Genomic DNA, 17005 nt, shown 5'->3' on the forward strand with positions numbered 1-17005 from the left:
GGTACTAAGGAGGACACTTGTGATGAGCACTGGGTGTTATATGTAAGGGATGAATCAGTGAATTCTACTCCTGAAACTAATATTGCACTGTATGCTCACTAGAATTTAAATAAAATTAATTTCTTAAAAATTAAGAAATAAAAACAAAAAGTCTATCTTCATAGAAGCACGGAACTGAGAATGAGAGCATGAGTACTGGCAAACTACTCTAAAGTGTTTCACATTATACCTATAACACTTTGTTCTGTTTTGAATACCATACTTTGAATAAGACTATAGAAGAAATGGAATACATTCACAGAAGAGCAATGAAAATAGGAACTTAAAACTATGTGATTCAAAAAACCTAAGGATGTTTATATTGGTGGTAAGATACAGGGGAAATAACAGCTCCTGTAAAGAACTTAGAAGTCCATCATGTGTAACAGGAGTTAGACATGTTATATGTAATTCCACACAGTAGAAATGACATCCATGAAGCAGACATTACAGAGCAATGTATTTTGAACAAATTTTTCAAACGACTACCTTAAAGATTTAATCTGCAAAATGGAGGCTTTGCCAGTAGTATTTACCATAGACAGAGAAGATATGATTTTTAAAAAACAAACAAAAACTCCATAAAACTCAAGAGTTGCCCAGAGACAGAACAGAATGCATCAAGAGGAAGTGACCTCGCTCTCACTACCAGTGCTCAGACTGGCTATGTGATCCATGGATGGGAGTGTGAGAGAGGAGACTCAAGCATCAGAGATCTCTGGTTCTTCCCAATCCTTCCATACTTAGTTTACAACTTTGTTTATTGCTATGTATTATCTCCCTAAGTGAAGGAACAAAAGAACTACCTTGGATTTCTGCAGTTTATACAAGTCTTAAGACTTTTCTTCTTCTCTGCTACTGTTAAAACTAGAACCAATTCCTTCCTTGCTTTACACAGAAATTATTTTACATTAATAAACTAAAGGACTGCCAGGAAGGCATTCAAACAACACCAGCATTTTTTTTTATTTTGTCCACATCAAGATTGTTTGATTTGACTATTAAGCCAGACAACTGAAAACAGCATAAAGAAGTCAAATAACTAAAAAGCAACAGTATTAATACACCAGAAGAACATGTTATTTTTCACAGTATTACAACTAAAAATAATTATTCAGAGCAATACAGAAAATGGCTATCTCGATCGTGAATATATAAAGATCTACCCAACTGGCTGAGATGGAATGTACTTTATTTCTTAAATCTAGTTTGTTTCTACCGGATGAATGGGATCTTCCCAATGAAATACGTAAAGCAGTACTTGGTTCATCTCTGCTTCGCCCGTAATTAAAGCAAGAGTCCCAATATGTGATGCTACAAGTCTAGTGAGAGAAGCATATCCCAGAATTTAAGTAACTATTACAAGTACAGAATCTGGGGTACCCTTGGTGACCCTACTTTCCATATGGGGAGGAAAATGATCGTAAAGCAGAGCAGGAAACAAGAAGGTAATGACTTTACTCCTATGGCATAATTTACTCACCTCCAATCCTCTATACATTCAACTTGGGGGCATATTTATCTACCTTAAAATACTATTTACTTTTAAAAATAATATTGACTTTTTCCCAAACATAAAAATATGAGAGCACTACCTTGGGGACACATACCTAGAAGGTGTTTCTGGAGCACTTCCAGTACTAGTCTGATCTTTGCAAAAACTTCAGAAGGTGATGGATGTTCCAAGTCAGTCATCACAGATTCAAAACGAATACTAATGATGTTAGGCTGGCTTTCTACCACAGCATAAAGGGATGGGCAAGATGCCAGAGGCCTAAGGATATACTTCAGCAGCATCTGACCTGAAAAATTTTATGAACGTTCATCAGAAATCACTGGAAGAAACTTTTAAAAAGCAAGCATGCCGCAACACCCAAAAAAAAAAAAAGAAAAAAAAAAAATCTTTGAACCTAACAATAAAAATACATATAATGTGACATCACACACCACTCATTATGCATGGCAGGTTTTACCACTGAGGTTTCCCAGACTGTCTATAGGACTTTATTTAAATTATTCAAAACAGTCCAGTAAAATAAATAGCAGTAGCTAGTTTAAAACAAGGAAAAAAGGAAAGACAAGAAAGGATCCAACCCCTTAATAAAAAGGGTTATATTTATGAGAATTCCATTTGATAAATCATGAGGCCAAACCCTACATCTATCATCATTATTATCTAGAGAACAGACTTCTCTAGACTTCTTCTCTAGACTTCTTTGCTACTCCTTAAACACTGAACCTTCTAAGATTTCATGTAAATGAAACAAAGTAGTATGTTTTACCAAATGATTTAAGCTTCATTTGTAGCTCCCCAAGAATAGAAAATGCCAAGAGCACCGAACTGATTGGTGGCCCAGGGGTCTTCTCTTCTTTCTGAGATTGTTCAATGCATAAATGAAGTTCTGTTTGTAGGCAAGATTCCAAGTTGCTGGTATCTAAGAGAAAGGGGAAAAACATCAGCTATCTCAGCAATACAATACATTCCCACTTCTGTTCCTCAGAGCTCATTCACTACTGAGATTCCTCAATATGTGGTTTTATTATAATACACTTCTAATGTAACCAAATTTTATTTTATTTTTTTAATGTTTATTTTTGAGAGAGAGAGAGAGACAGAGCATGAGCAGGGGAGGGGCAGAGAGAGAGGGGACACAGAATCCAAAGCAGGCTCCAGGCTCCATGCTGTCAGCAAAGAGCCTGATGTGGGGCTGGAACTCATGAACCGTGAGATCATGACCTGAGCCAACTTTGGACGCTTAACCGACTGAGCCACCCAGGTGCCCCTGTGACCAAATTTTAATTATGACATACATGTCCTTGGCATCACTTTAAAACAGAAAATGACTGTTTTTGGGATATTCAAAGAATCAAACTAAGTGCAAAAGCAACATGATGTGCCTAATAAATGCTTATTAAATATGAATGGAGTGAAGGTAAGGAATGAAAAGTGAGGTCCTGGTCTCAAGATATCTCCTTTAATGTTCTTTCTTACCGAGTATAGAGAACAGCCTAACAAGTTTAACAAGAAGGTTGTATTATAACAAAGTATTAACACGCCTGCTATCTTCTCTTAATTTTACATTCTGCTCGGAAATAGAATCCAAAACTTTCTAGATTACTTCCTTCAAAATATGAAATATTTTGTTTGTATAAAATACATATGTGTATGTTTGTGTGTATGTCTATGTACACACATACATATACAGTGTATTTGGAGGCCCCACGTGGACATGGGCCAGGGGATGGGAGAGACTGTGACCTCTCCCCTGAAACAAACTAAAATTTTCAAGATTCAATACTGGAAAAACATACTAGGGGTAATGGCATGCCGCTTACATCTACTCTCCGAGGTTTTACTTTGTGTAAACAAGACTTCCAAGAAGGCTCACACCTACAAGTGAGCAGAGAGACTGAGAGCCAAACAACATAAGTCAAAGCCAGGGCCAAGTAATCCTATTTCTTCATCTTATAAAGCATCCCCTATCGCATGATTTTGCCACTATTTTTTCCCCAAGGACTGAAAAAAATTAAGCCAGACCCCTGTCCCACTGACCCCCTGTCTTCTTTCCTCACCAAGAGAGAAAATGGTAGAACAGCCTTTCAAAGCTTTCTAGTCAAGGTAAACTGTTGGGAGTAGGGCTGCTGGGAATGGGTGTACCTACAATGCAGTGGAAACTTGGTGTGGTTTTAAACCGCTGGGACCTCCTCTACCACACCATCATCACGTGAATCCCACCCAACCAATCATCCTCCTCTTCTGTCCTCCTTCCTCATGATGGGGACAGAGAGAAGGATGTAAGGGAAGTAAAATGAGGACACTTCAGGAATCCAGAGGAGTGAGTCCTAACCAGCATTCTGCTTGATATGAGAATTCAGTGCAGACTCGAATAATGATAAATGAAACCTCCTCATCCACCAAAATAAAATATTTAGAATATATTCAGAGGCCAAACTGGTTCAGGCAGATTAAGCAAAGCAGTCCACCTGAGGTCAGCAGCACCTTTTGATGGCGGGAACTTCCATACAATCAGCTTCTGCCACTCTTCTCCAAGGTGATAGAGTATGTTCTGTTTCTGTATTGTGAGCTCCATGCTGAGAGATTTCAACATTTTTAAATCAAAGCATTTTCTGGATTTTAGTAACTTCAAGCATTTCTGTGCCTGGCAGTGAAATGGAATCATCGTTAGACATTCCATCTGGACTCAGGGCAATTAGAATCTATTTGTATAATGATAAGGAACACACAGAACACAAAATTTACTGAAAACAAGAAGAGTACTAATTGCTCATACTGTGGAGAAAGAGTTTAATACCTCTTCCAGACACTGGGCAGCAGTAACATACTTCTTCTCTGTTAATGCGCAGTTATATTCTTCAATAGCAGAAGAAAACTGAAAAGATAAGCATGGTTATTAGGTATTTCATTTTATACATCCTATTATTTCAAGTCTGTCTGCTTTTGTTTTTAAAATATGAAAAAAAACCTTAGAACCAGGGGATACATATTTAAAAATGAGACCAACTGAAAACAAATAATTTTCTCGCCCCTGAAACACTGAAGTTTGAGTTGAGTTTTACTGACCTCTTGCAGCTGTTTAAGCAAATTCAGAACTACCGAGTCTCTTTCCAACTGTTGCTTCAAATCTGTAAATTCAGCAGTTGACACATGAAGATCCCGGCGGACCTAATCCACATCAAAGAAAAGTACTTTCAGGCTATACGGTATCTAAGAAACAAGACGTTTGTAGCTAATTCATAAGCTTTCGTAGGCGAACATAATTCACGTTGAAATTTAAATGCTGGTTAAGAGCGGAATAAAAAAAACACAGAATGGGGCGCCTGGGTGGCGCAGTCGGTTAAGCGTCCGACTTCAGCCAGGTCACGATCTCGTGGTCCGTGAGTTCGAGCCCCGCGTCGGGCTCTGGGCTGATGGCTCAGAGCCTGGAGCCTGTTTCCGATTCTGTGTCTCCCTCTCTCTCTGCCCCTCCCCCGTTCATGCTCTGTCTCTCTCTGTCCCAAAAATAAAAAAAAAATAAAAAAAAAAACAAAAAAACACAGAATGTATGAGGAAGAGATCTTAAGCATCCACTTAGTCCAAACCATTACCCTCTGCAGCAATACCTATTCCCGGCAACATAATACGCTCAGGTCACCATCTATCCTTAAGTTAAGCAGTATTTTTCATCAGAGAGCTCATCTACCTGGATGACTAGAGCGGTATCCCCGTTGCCAAGTGACAACTCATTCCACAGCTGATAGCTCTATTAGAAGGACTTTATGTTAAATCAGAATCCACCTCCCATCCTGTCCTGCCTTTTCAGGGACTTTGCACTATTAATTATTTCCTCTCTTCTGTACCTTTACCTCTTCCTAATTCATTCTTCATTTATAAAATATACACTGATTGAATACCCACTAGAGCAAGGCTCCTTCCTTCAGGTTTAAACATGCTGAAATCTCCCCCCTCTTTGAGAAAAAATCTCCTCTACCTCAGCAACCACGTATATTTCTCAGTAGCTACCTTATTTGTCTCCTCCCTCTCATAAAACCAACCTTCTTTCAAAAGTGAGCCATACTCACAGTCTAGTTTCTCACCTATCGTTCATTCTGTAACTCGCTGAGATCTGGTTTCCATCAAAACTATTGCAAAATAGTGTCCAAAACACCAATCAACTCCTTGTGGCTAAAATCCAAAGCATACGTCATCAGTGTTTAACTATCTATCAGTACAGTTAACTCCTTTCTCTTAATTCCCTGAAATTATTCTCCACTGACTTTCCTCCTAGTTCTCTGGCCATTTTCTTTGGGTCATTTCATTTGCCCTCTGACTACTTCACACATATTGATATTCCTTTCTCCCTGGCCCTCTTCCTACTCTGAACCAGTGGTTCTCAAAAAATAATCTTTTTTTTATTTTTATTTTTTTTGCCCCACTCCCATTCGAGGACATTTGACAATATTTGGAGACATTTTGGGTCGTAACAAATGAAGGAATTCTACTGGCATCTAGTGAGTAGAGGCAGGGGATACTGCTAAATACCCCACAATGCACAGGATAGCCCACCACAACAAACAACTATCCAGCTCCAAATATCAACTGGGCTGAGGTTGAGAAACCATGCTCTATACACTCTCTCTGGGCAATCTCATCCATTCCCATGGCTTCAATTTCTAAGGACTACTATCTCAAGTCCATATCATTTTCCTAACCTTCAAACATGTATATGGACAGGTGACATGCAAATCCATTTTCCCATTCTCTCACAGTAGGAGCACGTGGCTACCCAATGAGACTATACGTTCTAGCTTCTCTCAGTGGAGTGTGACCATGTGTCTAAGATCTCACTACTGAAATCGAAGCAGAAGTGATGTGCACCATTTCCAAGTCTGAGTCAGGAAAACACATGAGCCTCCTCCGTGCCCTCTCTTTGCTCTTAACCTCTGAACAAAATGCTCAACCGGCCCACTGCTCTGAGTAATACACTATCCATCTGCCATCCAAGGAGTCTCATGTCTTCTAACAGCATCCATGAAATCGTGGCAGGCTAACTAGCTAACTTGTGTGTAGATTAAAATCTGAGACCCCCTCAAAGTTCTTGACTGTATAGGATCAGCCTGCTAGCCTAAACTACTGCAAATAAAGAGCCATTTGAGCAAATGCATTTCAAGGTCTGTCTGTCTCTCTCTTTTCGTTTCTTTTCGAAGTCCAGCCTTTGTTTTAATACACTCCAACTGTGTAGCTCCGCTGGGATATCCCAAAGGCTCCCCACAAAAACCCACTCCTTCTCTAGACCCTCTACTGCAGTGAATGGCACATCAATGACCTGGTTCTTCACTATCCTTGACCCCTCCATCTTTCACTCCCCACCTAATGTCCCAAAGATCCTACCTGTTAAACATCACTAGGATTCATCCTCATCCTCTCCTCTATTCTCACTGCCACTGACTTCAGAGCTGGCCACTGTCCTTTCTTCCCTGATTAGTTTAACTGCCTCCTTATGCTTTAACTGCCTTCTCATTTCTCGGTCTCATTTTCCTCAAGTCCTTTCTTCAAATTGCCAGCAGAATGGGATTTCTAAAATTCAAATCCAATGTCACTACTCTGCTTAAAAGCCATGGAGGCATGGCTTCCACAGGGCCATCAAGATAATTTCCATACCGCTTAACCTGATATACAAGGTCCCTGCTTACCTTTCTAGTCTCATCTTGTGTCCCTTTCCACCACACTCTCTAGACATGAGTCACGTGGAATTGCCACAGCTCTCCAAAAGCAACATCTCTCATTACATCTATGCTTCTGCAATGCTATCTCCTACATCCATCTGAAACACTCCTTCCTCTTTGTCTAACTACCAAGCACTTCAGGTTTTGGTCTGATACTATTTCCTACAAGAAGCCAAGCTGAGCTGTATTTTCCCTCTCTGACTGAATTATTTCTACTTAATGTGTATCATACTACTTTAGTCATCTACATTAAGCATGAGATTCGCATTGTGAAATAAAAAATTGTCTTGTCCAGCAGCTACCACAGTATTTCACACCTAGCAGATGGCTCAATAAATATACCAAATGACTAAATAAATCTCTATTAATATCTACCTGTTCAACCTAATTCCGCTTCTCCAGCCATAAATTTGAATCTTACTAAGGCTAAATGCCCTTAGTTTCTTTCACTGTTCCAATGATACAATGTTTAGGCATGGACCTTCTCATTCAGACCAGGCACCTTTCAAAATATAACAACCAGAAATGAATAAATTTCACCACCCATAATATGGCCAGCAAAAGGTACAGACAGGCCATGACCCTTTTGTTCCAGACACTGTATGTCTAGTAGTACAATCTAAGACTGCACCACTGACACGCTGATCAAACAATCAACTAATTATAAATACACCTTGAAAATATGATTTGAACTGTGACAGAGTTGTAAAGTAACAGATTTATGTTTATTAAAACCTCTAATCATCATGGTCGATGAACTGGCGATCGATTTTCCAGGTAACCAGCGGTTTCCCCATTTGTGAATAAAATTTTCTACAGAACTTTTGAAAAACGCTTCTGCTCATTTTCCTTCTTTAGTAATTATCACATAGAGAAAAGACTTGGGTATCTTTCCTTGAGGACCCTGAAAATGCTTCACCAACTTGATTTGGGGTATCAATGAGCCCTGCCCAAGAATTTGGCAATAGATATAGAAGGCCTCGAAGAATACACCTGTTTAAACCTCTAGGGTCAGCTTTCCTTCCCTCAAATGATTATGTTTCCTAAAAGTAAAATATAGGGAAAAAATTCTGGTGAAATAACATAGGTGAAAAAATGTTTTTAAAATTATAAAGTGGCTATTTTTGTTTGCAGACTGGCTGACTTCTTTTTGTGATGGCAGCACTCCGGCAAACGTGATAAGCATTTCTAAACCCACCAGACCATCCAGAAGAAACACAGCAAGCACTGGCCCTACACAGTGATACAGTACGAGATGGGCAAGGATTCTCTCTGCATCCAGAGAGTGGCTTTATGACAGGAAGCACAGTGCTTGTAATTGGCAAATCAAGCCTGGGTAGCTCAGTCGGATGACCATCAGACTCTTGATTTCAGCTCAGGTCACAATTGTGACCTGAGTGAGGGTCGTTGCACTGTGTAGGTCATGGGACTGAGCCCCATGTTGGGCTACACGCTGAGTGTGGAGCCTGCTTGGGATTCTCTTTCTCCCTCTCCTTCTGCCCCTCTCCCCCACCCACGCGTGCGTGCACTCTCTCTCTAAAATAAAAAAAAAAAATTTTTTTAATTAAAAAAGAGACAGAAACATTTTAAACTAAGAGGAGACAAGAGAAAAGGCCAAATGACCCAGTTCTAAGCTTTATCTGTTTTTATTTTATTCTGAAGACAATAAAATTCTGAGATTATTTTTTTAATTTATAAAATGCTATTCGAATGCAAGACATTATTATTATAGCTTTAAATTTTTACTATGAAAATCATTTAAATTATAGTTTTGGACAATATTTCTATTTTAAAATTGGCAGTTACCCTAAAATTATTTAATGCCACTTCCATTTACCAATAAGAAAAGTGAGGTCTTGAAAACTTATACACAGGACTGAATTGTCTTAGGAATCAGGAAGCTGAACTACCAGCCTACAAACCTAACCAATATAACAAACCATTCTTACCTCACTCTCTATCCTAGATTTCAGCAAGTCAATGTCCTCAGATAGCTTATCTACTTGGGTAACCAGGTCCTGTGCACTTTGCATGCTAGGCAGGAATTCACTATACTTCTTGCTGATCATGGTGCACACCTCACCCTATAAAATAAGACAGAAGAATTACAGTGAGATGAGTCGAGAACTCTATTAAAAATATACAGCTCATCTTCCATAAGGAATCCTCCATGTTGGAGCCTTCTTGCCAGTTACCCACACTTTTCCTCCCAGCCAATGGGTTTCTTTGAAAAGCACATTTCTCTTCACAGAGCTAGAACAAATAATCCTAAAATTTGTATGGAAACAGAAAAGACCCCAAATAGCCAAAACAATCTTGAAAAAGAAAACCAAAGCAGGAGGCATCACAATTCCAGACTTCAAGCTATACCACAAAGCTGTAATCATCAAGACAGTATGGTACTGGCACAGGAACAGACACTCCGATCAATGAAACACAATAGAGAACCCAGAAATGAACCCACAAACGTATGGCCAACTAATCTTTGACAAAGCAGGAAAGAATATCCAGTGGAATAAAGATAGTCTCTTTAGCAAGTCGTGCTGGGAAAACTGGACAGTGACAGGTAGAAGAATGAACCTGGACCATTTTCTTACACTATACACAAAAATAAACTCAGAATGGATGAAAGATCTCAATGTAAGATAGGAAGCCATCAAAATCCTCAAGGAGAAAGCAGGCAAAAACCTCTTTGATCTTGGCTGCAGCAACTTCTTACTCAACACACCTCGGGAGGCAAGGGAAACAAAAGCAAAAATGAACTATTGGGACCTCATCAAAATAAAATGCTTCTGTACAGCGAAGGAAACAATCAGCAAAACTAAAGGCAACCGACAGAATGGGAGAAGATATTTGCAAACAACATATCAGATAAAGGGTTAGTATCCAAAATCTATAAAGAACTTATCAAACTCAACACCCAAAAAACAAATCATCCAGTGAAGAAATGGGCAAAAGACATGAATAGACACTTCTCCAGAGAAGACATCTAGATGGCCAACTGACACATGAAAACATGCTCAACATCACTCATCATCAGGGAAATACAAACCAAAACCACAATGAGATACCACCTCACACCTGTCAGAATGGCTAACATGAACAACTCAGGCAACAACAGATGTTGGCGAGGATGTGGAGAAAGAGGATCTCTTTTGCATTCTTGGTGGGAATGCAAGCTGGTGCAGCCACTCTGGAAAACAGGATGGAGGTTCCTCAAAAAACTAAAAATAGAACTACCTTATGACCCAGCAATTGCACTACTAGGCATTTATCCAAGGGATACAAGTGTGCTGTTTTGAAGGGACACAGGCCCTCCCATGTTTATAGCAGCACTATCCACAATAGCCAAAGTATGGAAAGAGCCCAAATGTCCATCGATGGAGGAGTGGATAAAGAAGATGTGGTATATACATACAATGGAGTATTACTCGGCAATCAAAAAGAATGAAATCTTGCCATTTGCAACTATGTAGATGAAACTGGAAGGTATTATGCTAAGTGAAATTAGTCAGAGAAAGACAAAAATCATGACTTCACTCATATGAAGACTTTACGAGACAAAACAGATGAACATAAGGGAAGGGAAACAAAAATAATATAAAAACAGGGAGAGGAACAAAAGAGAAGAGACTCATAAATATGGAGAACAAACTGAGGGTTACAGGAGGGGTTGTGGGAGGGGGGATGTGCTAAATGGGTAAGGGGCACTAAGGAATCTACTCCTGAAATCATTGTTGCACTAGATGCTAACTAATTTGGATGTAAATTTTTAAAAATAAAAAATTAAATTAAAAAAAGAAAAAAGAAAAAAAAGAAAAGAAAATCACATTTCTCTCACCCTTAAGGATCCTATAACATTATTAGATGCAAGAAGACAAAAATCACCAAATTCCGCCAGAGCCCAAAAGCTGTACAAATGCTAAAAAAGAAAAGGGGGAGCCAGTTTTCATATTGAACTAGATTAGCTCAGACTATAGCCAGCAATTTTAACCATACAGCCAACAGAAAAGCAAATAGACAAATTAAATTCACAATCTGTATACTTCAATTTATGAATTTCTATCTTCTTGCTTATAAAACTTTAAGGCCTGATCTTAGAAGTCTAACTTAATTTGAGTTTCATCAATAAACAAATTACTGAATACTTTGCACTGAATGCTTTGGAAGATACCAGGGTAAATTATGCCTGCTTACAAATAACTTATTTTTAAGTAGGAAAAATACTATACACTTATGTAACCAGAATACAAAAATGTAATTAAGAAACAAAGTTAATGTCCTCCAGAAACACAAATGAGAAAGAGGTCGCTTCTGCTGGAGCAAAATGGGGATATTTTTCATGCAGAAAACTGCATTTGAGATGGAACATAAAAAATGGGTAGAATACTACAAGCAAAGATGGAGAAATGACAACGTAAACAAAATTGGGAACCCAGAAAAATATTGGGTCTGCTTGGAGCACAGAAAGTAATTGTCAGTTGGCTGAAGATTCAAGTTGGTAAAGGAAACCTGGTGAAAGGAGAGTTAGATCCAGAACGGTAGGAGCCTTGAGTGCCGTGCTAAGGTAGCTTAATAGTCTTTCCACCATATAAAAAGTGGTGAAAAACGCTACAGCCCTGTAAAAGAAGAGATGCCAGTAACCTGAATACTTACTGATTTCAGGAAACTATTTTCATAACATCAAGGGTTGTTAGGAAGACCTACTTCTTGTGCCTTTATGATACGGTGCCAAACCTGCTCCCTTAAATTCAGACTTCATGCGGGTGCACATAATTTTAAATGAATCCAACAGAGATGTGGGTGAATACTGGCAAGGTAAGGACAGCAATACCAAGTGAAAACTGTGGATGGCTGCGTGCTTTTTGTGTGTGTATCAATCTCAAGACAGCAGGGTCCACTAAAGTGCTCTTTACAAGTTTTGTAACACTGAGGACAGCCTCAAAGCACTTGGGGGTGAAGAACAGAGTTTAATAAACATGTTAACAGATTTGAACAACAAAAATTTCAGAGAGGAGAAAGGTACGAATCTCCCAAAGCTATTTTATTCATCAACAAATCGTACAAAAAGGAATGGGTGGAGGAAATGCCCTAGGGAGTCCTGCCTGCATTTCTCTCTCTCTCACAAGCTCCCTCCCTAGACACCTCGGGGCTTGCAGTCCCACCTCTCCTGCTGGTCTCCTCAGTCTTCCTCCAAATCCCCCGACCCCACCCCAACCCTCTCCAACCTAACCCCACTCCCCAGCCACCGTCTCCTTCTTCCCTTCAAGCCTCCCCCCCCCCCCCCCCCCCCCCAGTCCCCAGCCCCTGTCCGGGCTCGCCTCCGAGCCCTCTCCTCAACTCAAATACTTCCAGCCTTCCCACTTCGCATTCTTCTCACTCAGCCTCCCCACCTGACTTTGCTCACACCCACTCCGTCTGCCCTCAGCCCCCATTCCTTTCCCGGTCCCTCCACAAACAGAGCCGGGTTCCTTTTCAGTCGGTCCCCGGGTGCCAGGCCCTGCTTCACCTTAATCTCCTCCACCCGCCGGGTCAGGCGGCTGATCCGAGTGCCCAGATCCTCCTTCTCCAGCCTCCCCGAGTGTGCCAGAACCTCCGTCACGAACGAAGCCATCGCCACGACTGGAACCAACGCTGACGGGGTCACTCTCCCGTGGCCAGCGCGGCAGTCCCAGTCCCGCCGCCGGCGGCGTTGGCGCGCGGCCTGCCGGGAAACTGAGTCTCGCGAGGCTCAGACCGCCGCTGGGAAGGCGAGGCCGCACTACAACTCCCAGCAGGCACCGCGACTGTCCTAGCGCGGAACTTCCACGGTGTCCCGTAGCTGGCAAACCAGGGGAGACGCGTTTCCCTCCCTAGCTATTTTCAAACAGCTTGTCTCTTCCCGCCTGTTTTTCGCTAGACGAAATGAAGGGTTTTTACTTAAAAATCAGCCCTAAATGAACCTTTCTCAACTTCAAAACGCTTACCTGTGCCACTTAGCGAGCTGGAATACCGGACGAACCCATCTTGATCTTTTTTCGTTGAATATTCACTTTCGAGGGCTACAGCGGCCATCAGAGTCTATGTGAGTAGTGCCCTCTGGAGTTGTGCAAACGAAGTGGCGTCACCTCATAACTAAAAGTCTGACTAAATTGCACTATATATATGTATATATATTTTTTATGTATTTATTTTTGACAGAAAGCGTGCGAACAGGGGGAGGGCCAGAGAGAGAGGGAGACAGAATCCGAAGCAGCCTCCAGGCTCTGAACACAGAGCCCGTCGAGGGGCTCGAACCCATGAACATGAGATCATGACCTGAGCGGAAGTTAGAGACTTAACTGACTGAGCCACCAGGCATCCCTAAATAGCACTCTTTTTATGTTGCACAGTTTACAATGCAATCTATGTACATATATTACATCATATAGATCTTTGTTCATATATTACATATATACTATGTCATGTAGCAAATATGTGTTACATCTATGTAATAATACATTACGTATTTATATTGTTTGTATTATTTATATTACCTAAGTATAAATAACGTTAGTACTGTGTGGACTAGAACAAGATACTTAACACTTTTTTTCTTTAAAGTGTATTTATTTTGAGAGAGGGAGGGGCAGAGAGAGAGAGGGAGAGAGAGACTCCCAAGCAGCCTCTGTGCTGTTTGCATGAAGCCCGATGCAGGGCTCAAACTTATGAACCATGAGATCATGACCTGAGCTTAAGTCAGACACTTAAGGGACAGAGCCACCTAGGCGCCTGTTAACACTTTCTATCAGAGGTTAATAAATCAACTTGATGAACAATTTTTAAAAAATTGTTTCATTATTTACTGTTACATACTGAAAGATGTTCACAATATACTATGTACACTATGATTGTTTTTTAAAATAAGTAGATACAGATACATATACAGAGGTAAAGAACATACACCATATTAGTAGCAGACTTATGGGATTTATTCTCTTCTCTATGTTTTCCTGTCTTTCTGTAATAAACATGTACTGCTTTAGTTAAAATGTCATGTTTAATTTTTTAAAAAGGTATCTTGTGAGGGTTGACCTCAAGTAGATGCTGATGTTAATTAAGGTCCTTGTCAATTTTAAGTGTCTGTAGGACAACCCGCTTATCCCAGTGAGGCTAGGGCGGCTTCCTGTGACATGAGCAAAGGACAGGAAACTGGGGTTGAGACAGGAAGTACAAAGGACAGCCTAACATACTGGGAAGGCATCTCTCTCTAGAAAACCAGATCAGCTTCTGTTCAGTAGACCTGTCAGCCTCACTTTGAATTCTAAATGCTGTTACTAGAAAGGTCCAGTGAGAAAGAAGGACCTGCAGATGACCTTCCTGAAAACTTGTATTATATATTTATTGAGTAACTACTGTATGACAGACAATGGACTAGGCTGGGAATCCAGAATCCCAGGAAATATTATCATTGCTATCTTGAAGGTAAATGAGAGATTGATCCAGATTTTGTGGGGCCTAAATCTTATCAGTTGCTGGGAGGGGGAGGGCCTTTTAAGGAAAAGAATATAAAATAAATACAAAATTCGGTACAGGCCTTAGAAGGGGCATGGGCAAGTAACAGGCCCTGAAGCTAAGGTACAGAGGGCAGAGGAAATGTTGGAGGAGGAGCACCCAGGCTCTAATTGAACCGGAAAAGTTTCACAGTAAGGAGGAATCTGAACTGAGAATGGAAGGAGGGGCCACTTTGAGGTTAAGCATCTGCGATCTTCTCCGGTTAACTAATCCATGGGTCATACCCACAAATGCCACTGCAGGGCTCCACCTGTATCTGGCAGAGAGACCACTGGATTAGTGGCACAGTGTTCCTCGAGTTTTCTGGGAAGACCCAGAGTTAGGTTGAGGAAGGAGAAGAAAGAACATAGGGGATGGAGTGGGATTGCTACACACAGTCCGTGCATGTGGGCATGAATGAATGTTTGAATAAGTAAAAAGAAATCAATAACATGAATGGGTTCTGTTTTCCCTCACCAACCTGACCTCCTACCTGGTTCACACTTATCATGGTTTACATGTCTTCCAACTCACAGATGGCCACAAATGGTCAAGAAAGGGCTCTGAAGAAAAGGCAAGGAAATAAGGAGCAGTATCTGAGAGAATCCGTCCTGAGCTCATACACATGTGACATGCCTGTTTTCAAGAGTCAAAACATCAGACACCAATCTGGATGAACATAGCACAAGCAGGCAGCATTTCCAGGGGTCCATAATATTTTGCCATTGTGTTGGTTAGAACATGTGGTTGTTATAAAAGCACCCCATTTGCTTCAAAATAGTGTGAAGGGAGGGATGTGAATGGTGGATGCAGAAAGATTGGCATGTGGGGATCATTTCTGAAGCTGGGTGGTAGGACATGAAATTTCTTTACCCATTTGCTCTACTTGTGTATGTGTTTGAAATTTTCTATAATAAAACACGAAAGAAAAAGAGAGCCTTCAAGAGCCTTCACCTCCCTCCGCCCCCACACCACTGGTAATCTGATCAGGCTGTATTGAGACATCATTCGGATAATGTCAAGATGGTGTTTCCTTAGATCCTCATCCTCACTCCCCCCATCCCCCCCCCACCAACACTCCTGCTTCCTGATTGCACCACAGGGCAATCAGGAGGTTAAAATATGAATAGGGAAATACATTGGTCAACCTTTATGTCTTCGTTATAAGAAATCCCAATTTTGGGGCATCTAGGTGGCTTAGTGAGTTAAGCGTCTGTCTCTTGGTTTGGGCTCATGTCATGATATCATGGTTCGTGGGTTCGAGTCCCTCATCGGGCTCTGCACTGACGGCATGGAGCCTGCTTGGGATTCTCTCTCTCTCCCTCTCTGCCCCTCCCCCGCTCACTCTGTCTCTCTCAAAATAAATAAATACACTTTTAAAAAAAGTCCCAGTTTTCTTCTGTGTGTTGCCATAAAGATTAACCCCCTACCCCACATGTTGTGTCACCAGTGTGTGTGCACATTGCGGGAGGAATCACTGTTGTAGCCTGGAGACAGAAACATGGAGTGTCACAGTCTGAGTCCCCTGGCTCAGGAGCTGGACCTGTTGTTTACCAGCTGGGGGACCTTGGCAAGTTACCCACCATGTATCTCGCAGTGGCGGTGTGAAAATTAAATAAGGATAAAGTATCTAGTCAGAAGTCTGGCATGTAGCCATTCTCAGTAAATGCAAATTATCTCCTTTCCCGTCCAAACATGCCTTTTTGCAGCAGCAAATAGGAGTATGGAAGCTGGTATGACCACCACTCATTATAGCTGCTGTCCTTCAGCAGTAGGAGAATGGGGAGAGAGCGCTTCCCTCCTGGTATATTCTGGGTCTGGATAGGTTCATTGAATGGGGCATTTTCTATTTTTTTTCTGCTTACAAAAATATTAAATGGTAAACTTATCAAAGGTATAAAGTACATAGACAAGCACAAATAGGGAAATAAAAACTGGTCACTTGCTGGTCTCACTTAACGAATCAAAAATATTTTTCGTGTCATTGAAGTTTCTTCTACATCACTTTCAAATGGCTACCTAGTACTAACCAAAGTGTGCAATCATTAATAATATTTCAATGGACATTTTCATAAATCTTTGTATATATTCGCAATAAATTGGGGTAAGTTCCTGAAGGTAAGGTGCTGCGTCAAAGTATGTGTGTATTTAAAAGTATGAAATTCGGGGAGCCCGGGTGGCTCATTCTTTAAGCATCTGACTTCACCTCAGGTCATGATCTCATGGTTCA

At 40.8% G+C, this 17005-nt stretch overlaps 1 protein-coding gene across 1 annotated transcript in view; it reads right to left on the reverse strand.

Moving 5' to 3' along the window:
- Positions 1-12963, reverse strand: part of ZW10 (zw10 kinetochore protein) — a 35295-nt gene extending 22332 nt beyond the window's left edge. The window contains exons 1-7 of the mRNA XM_030332444.2: positions 12773-12963; positions 9213-9347; positions 4622-4723; positions 4353-4430; positions 4040-4199; positions 2322-2474; positions 1650-1841 (exon numbers count right to left, since the gene is read on the reverse strand). Of these exons, the coding sequence (XP_030188304.1) occupies positions 1650-1841; positions 2322-2474; positions 4040-4199; positions 4353-4430; positions 4622-4723; positions 9213-9347; positions 12773-12877 (925 nt within the window). The 5' untranslated portion in view covers positions 12878-12963. The remainder of the gene's footprint in view (positions 1-1649; positions 1842-2321; positions 2475-4039; positions 4200-4352; positions 4431-4621; positions 4724-9212; positions 9348-12772) is intronic.
- Positions 12964-17005: the final 4042 nt, after the last annotated feature.

The sequence above is a fragment of the Lynx canadensis genome, chromosome D1, assembly GCF_007474595.2.
Source record: "Lynx canadensis isolate LIC74 chromosome D1, mLynCan4.pri.v2, whole genome shotgun sequence".
Taxonomy (NCBI): domain Eukaryota; kingdom Metazoa; phylum Chordata; class Mammalia; order Carnivora; family Felidae; genus Lynx; species Lynx canadensis.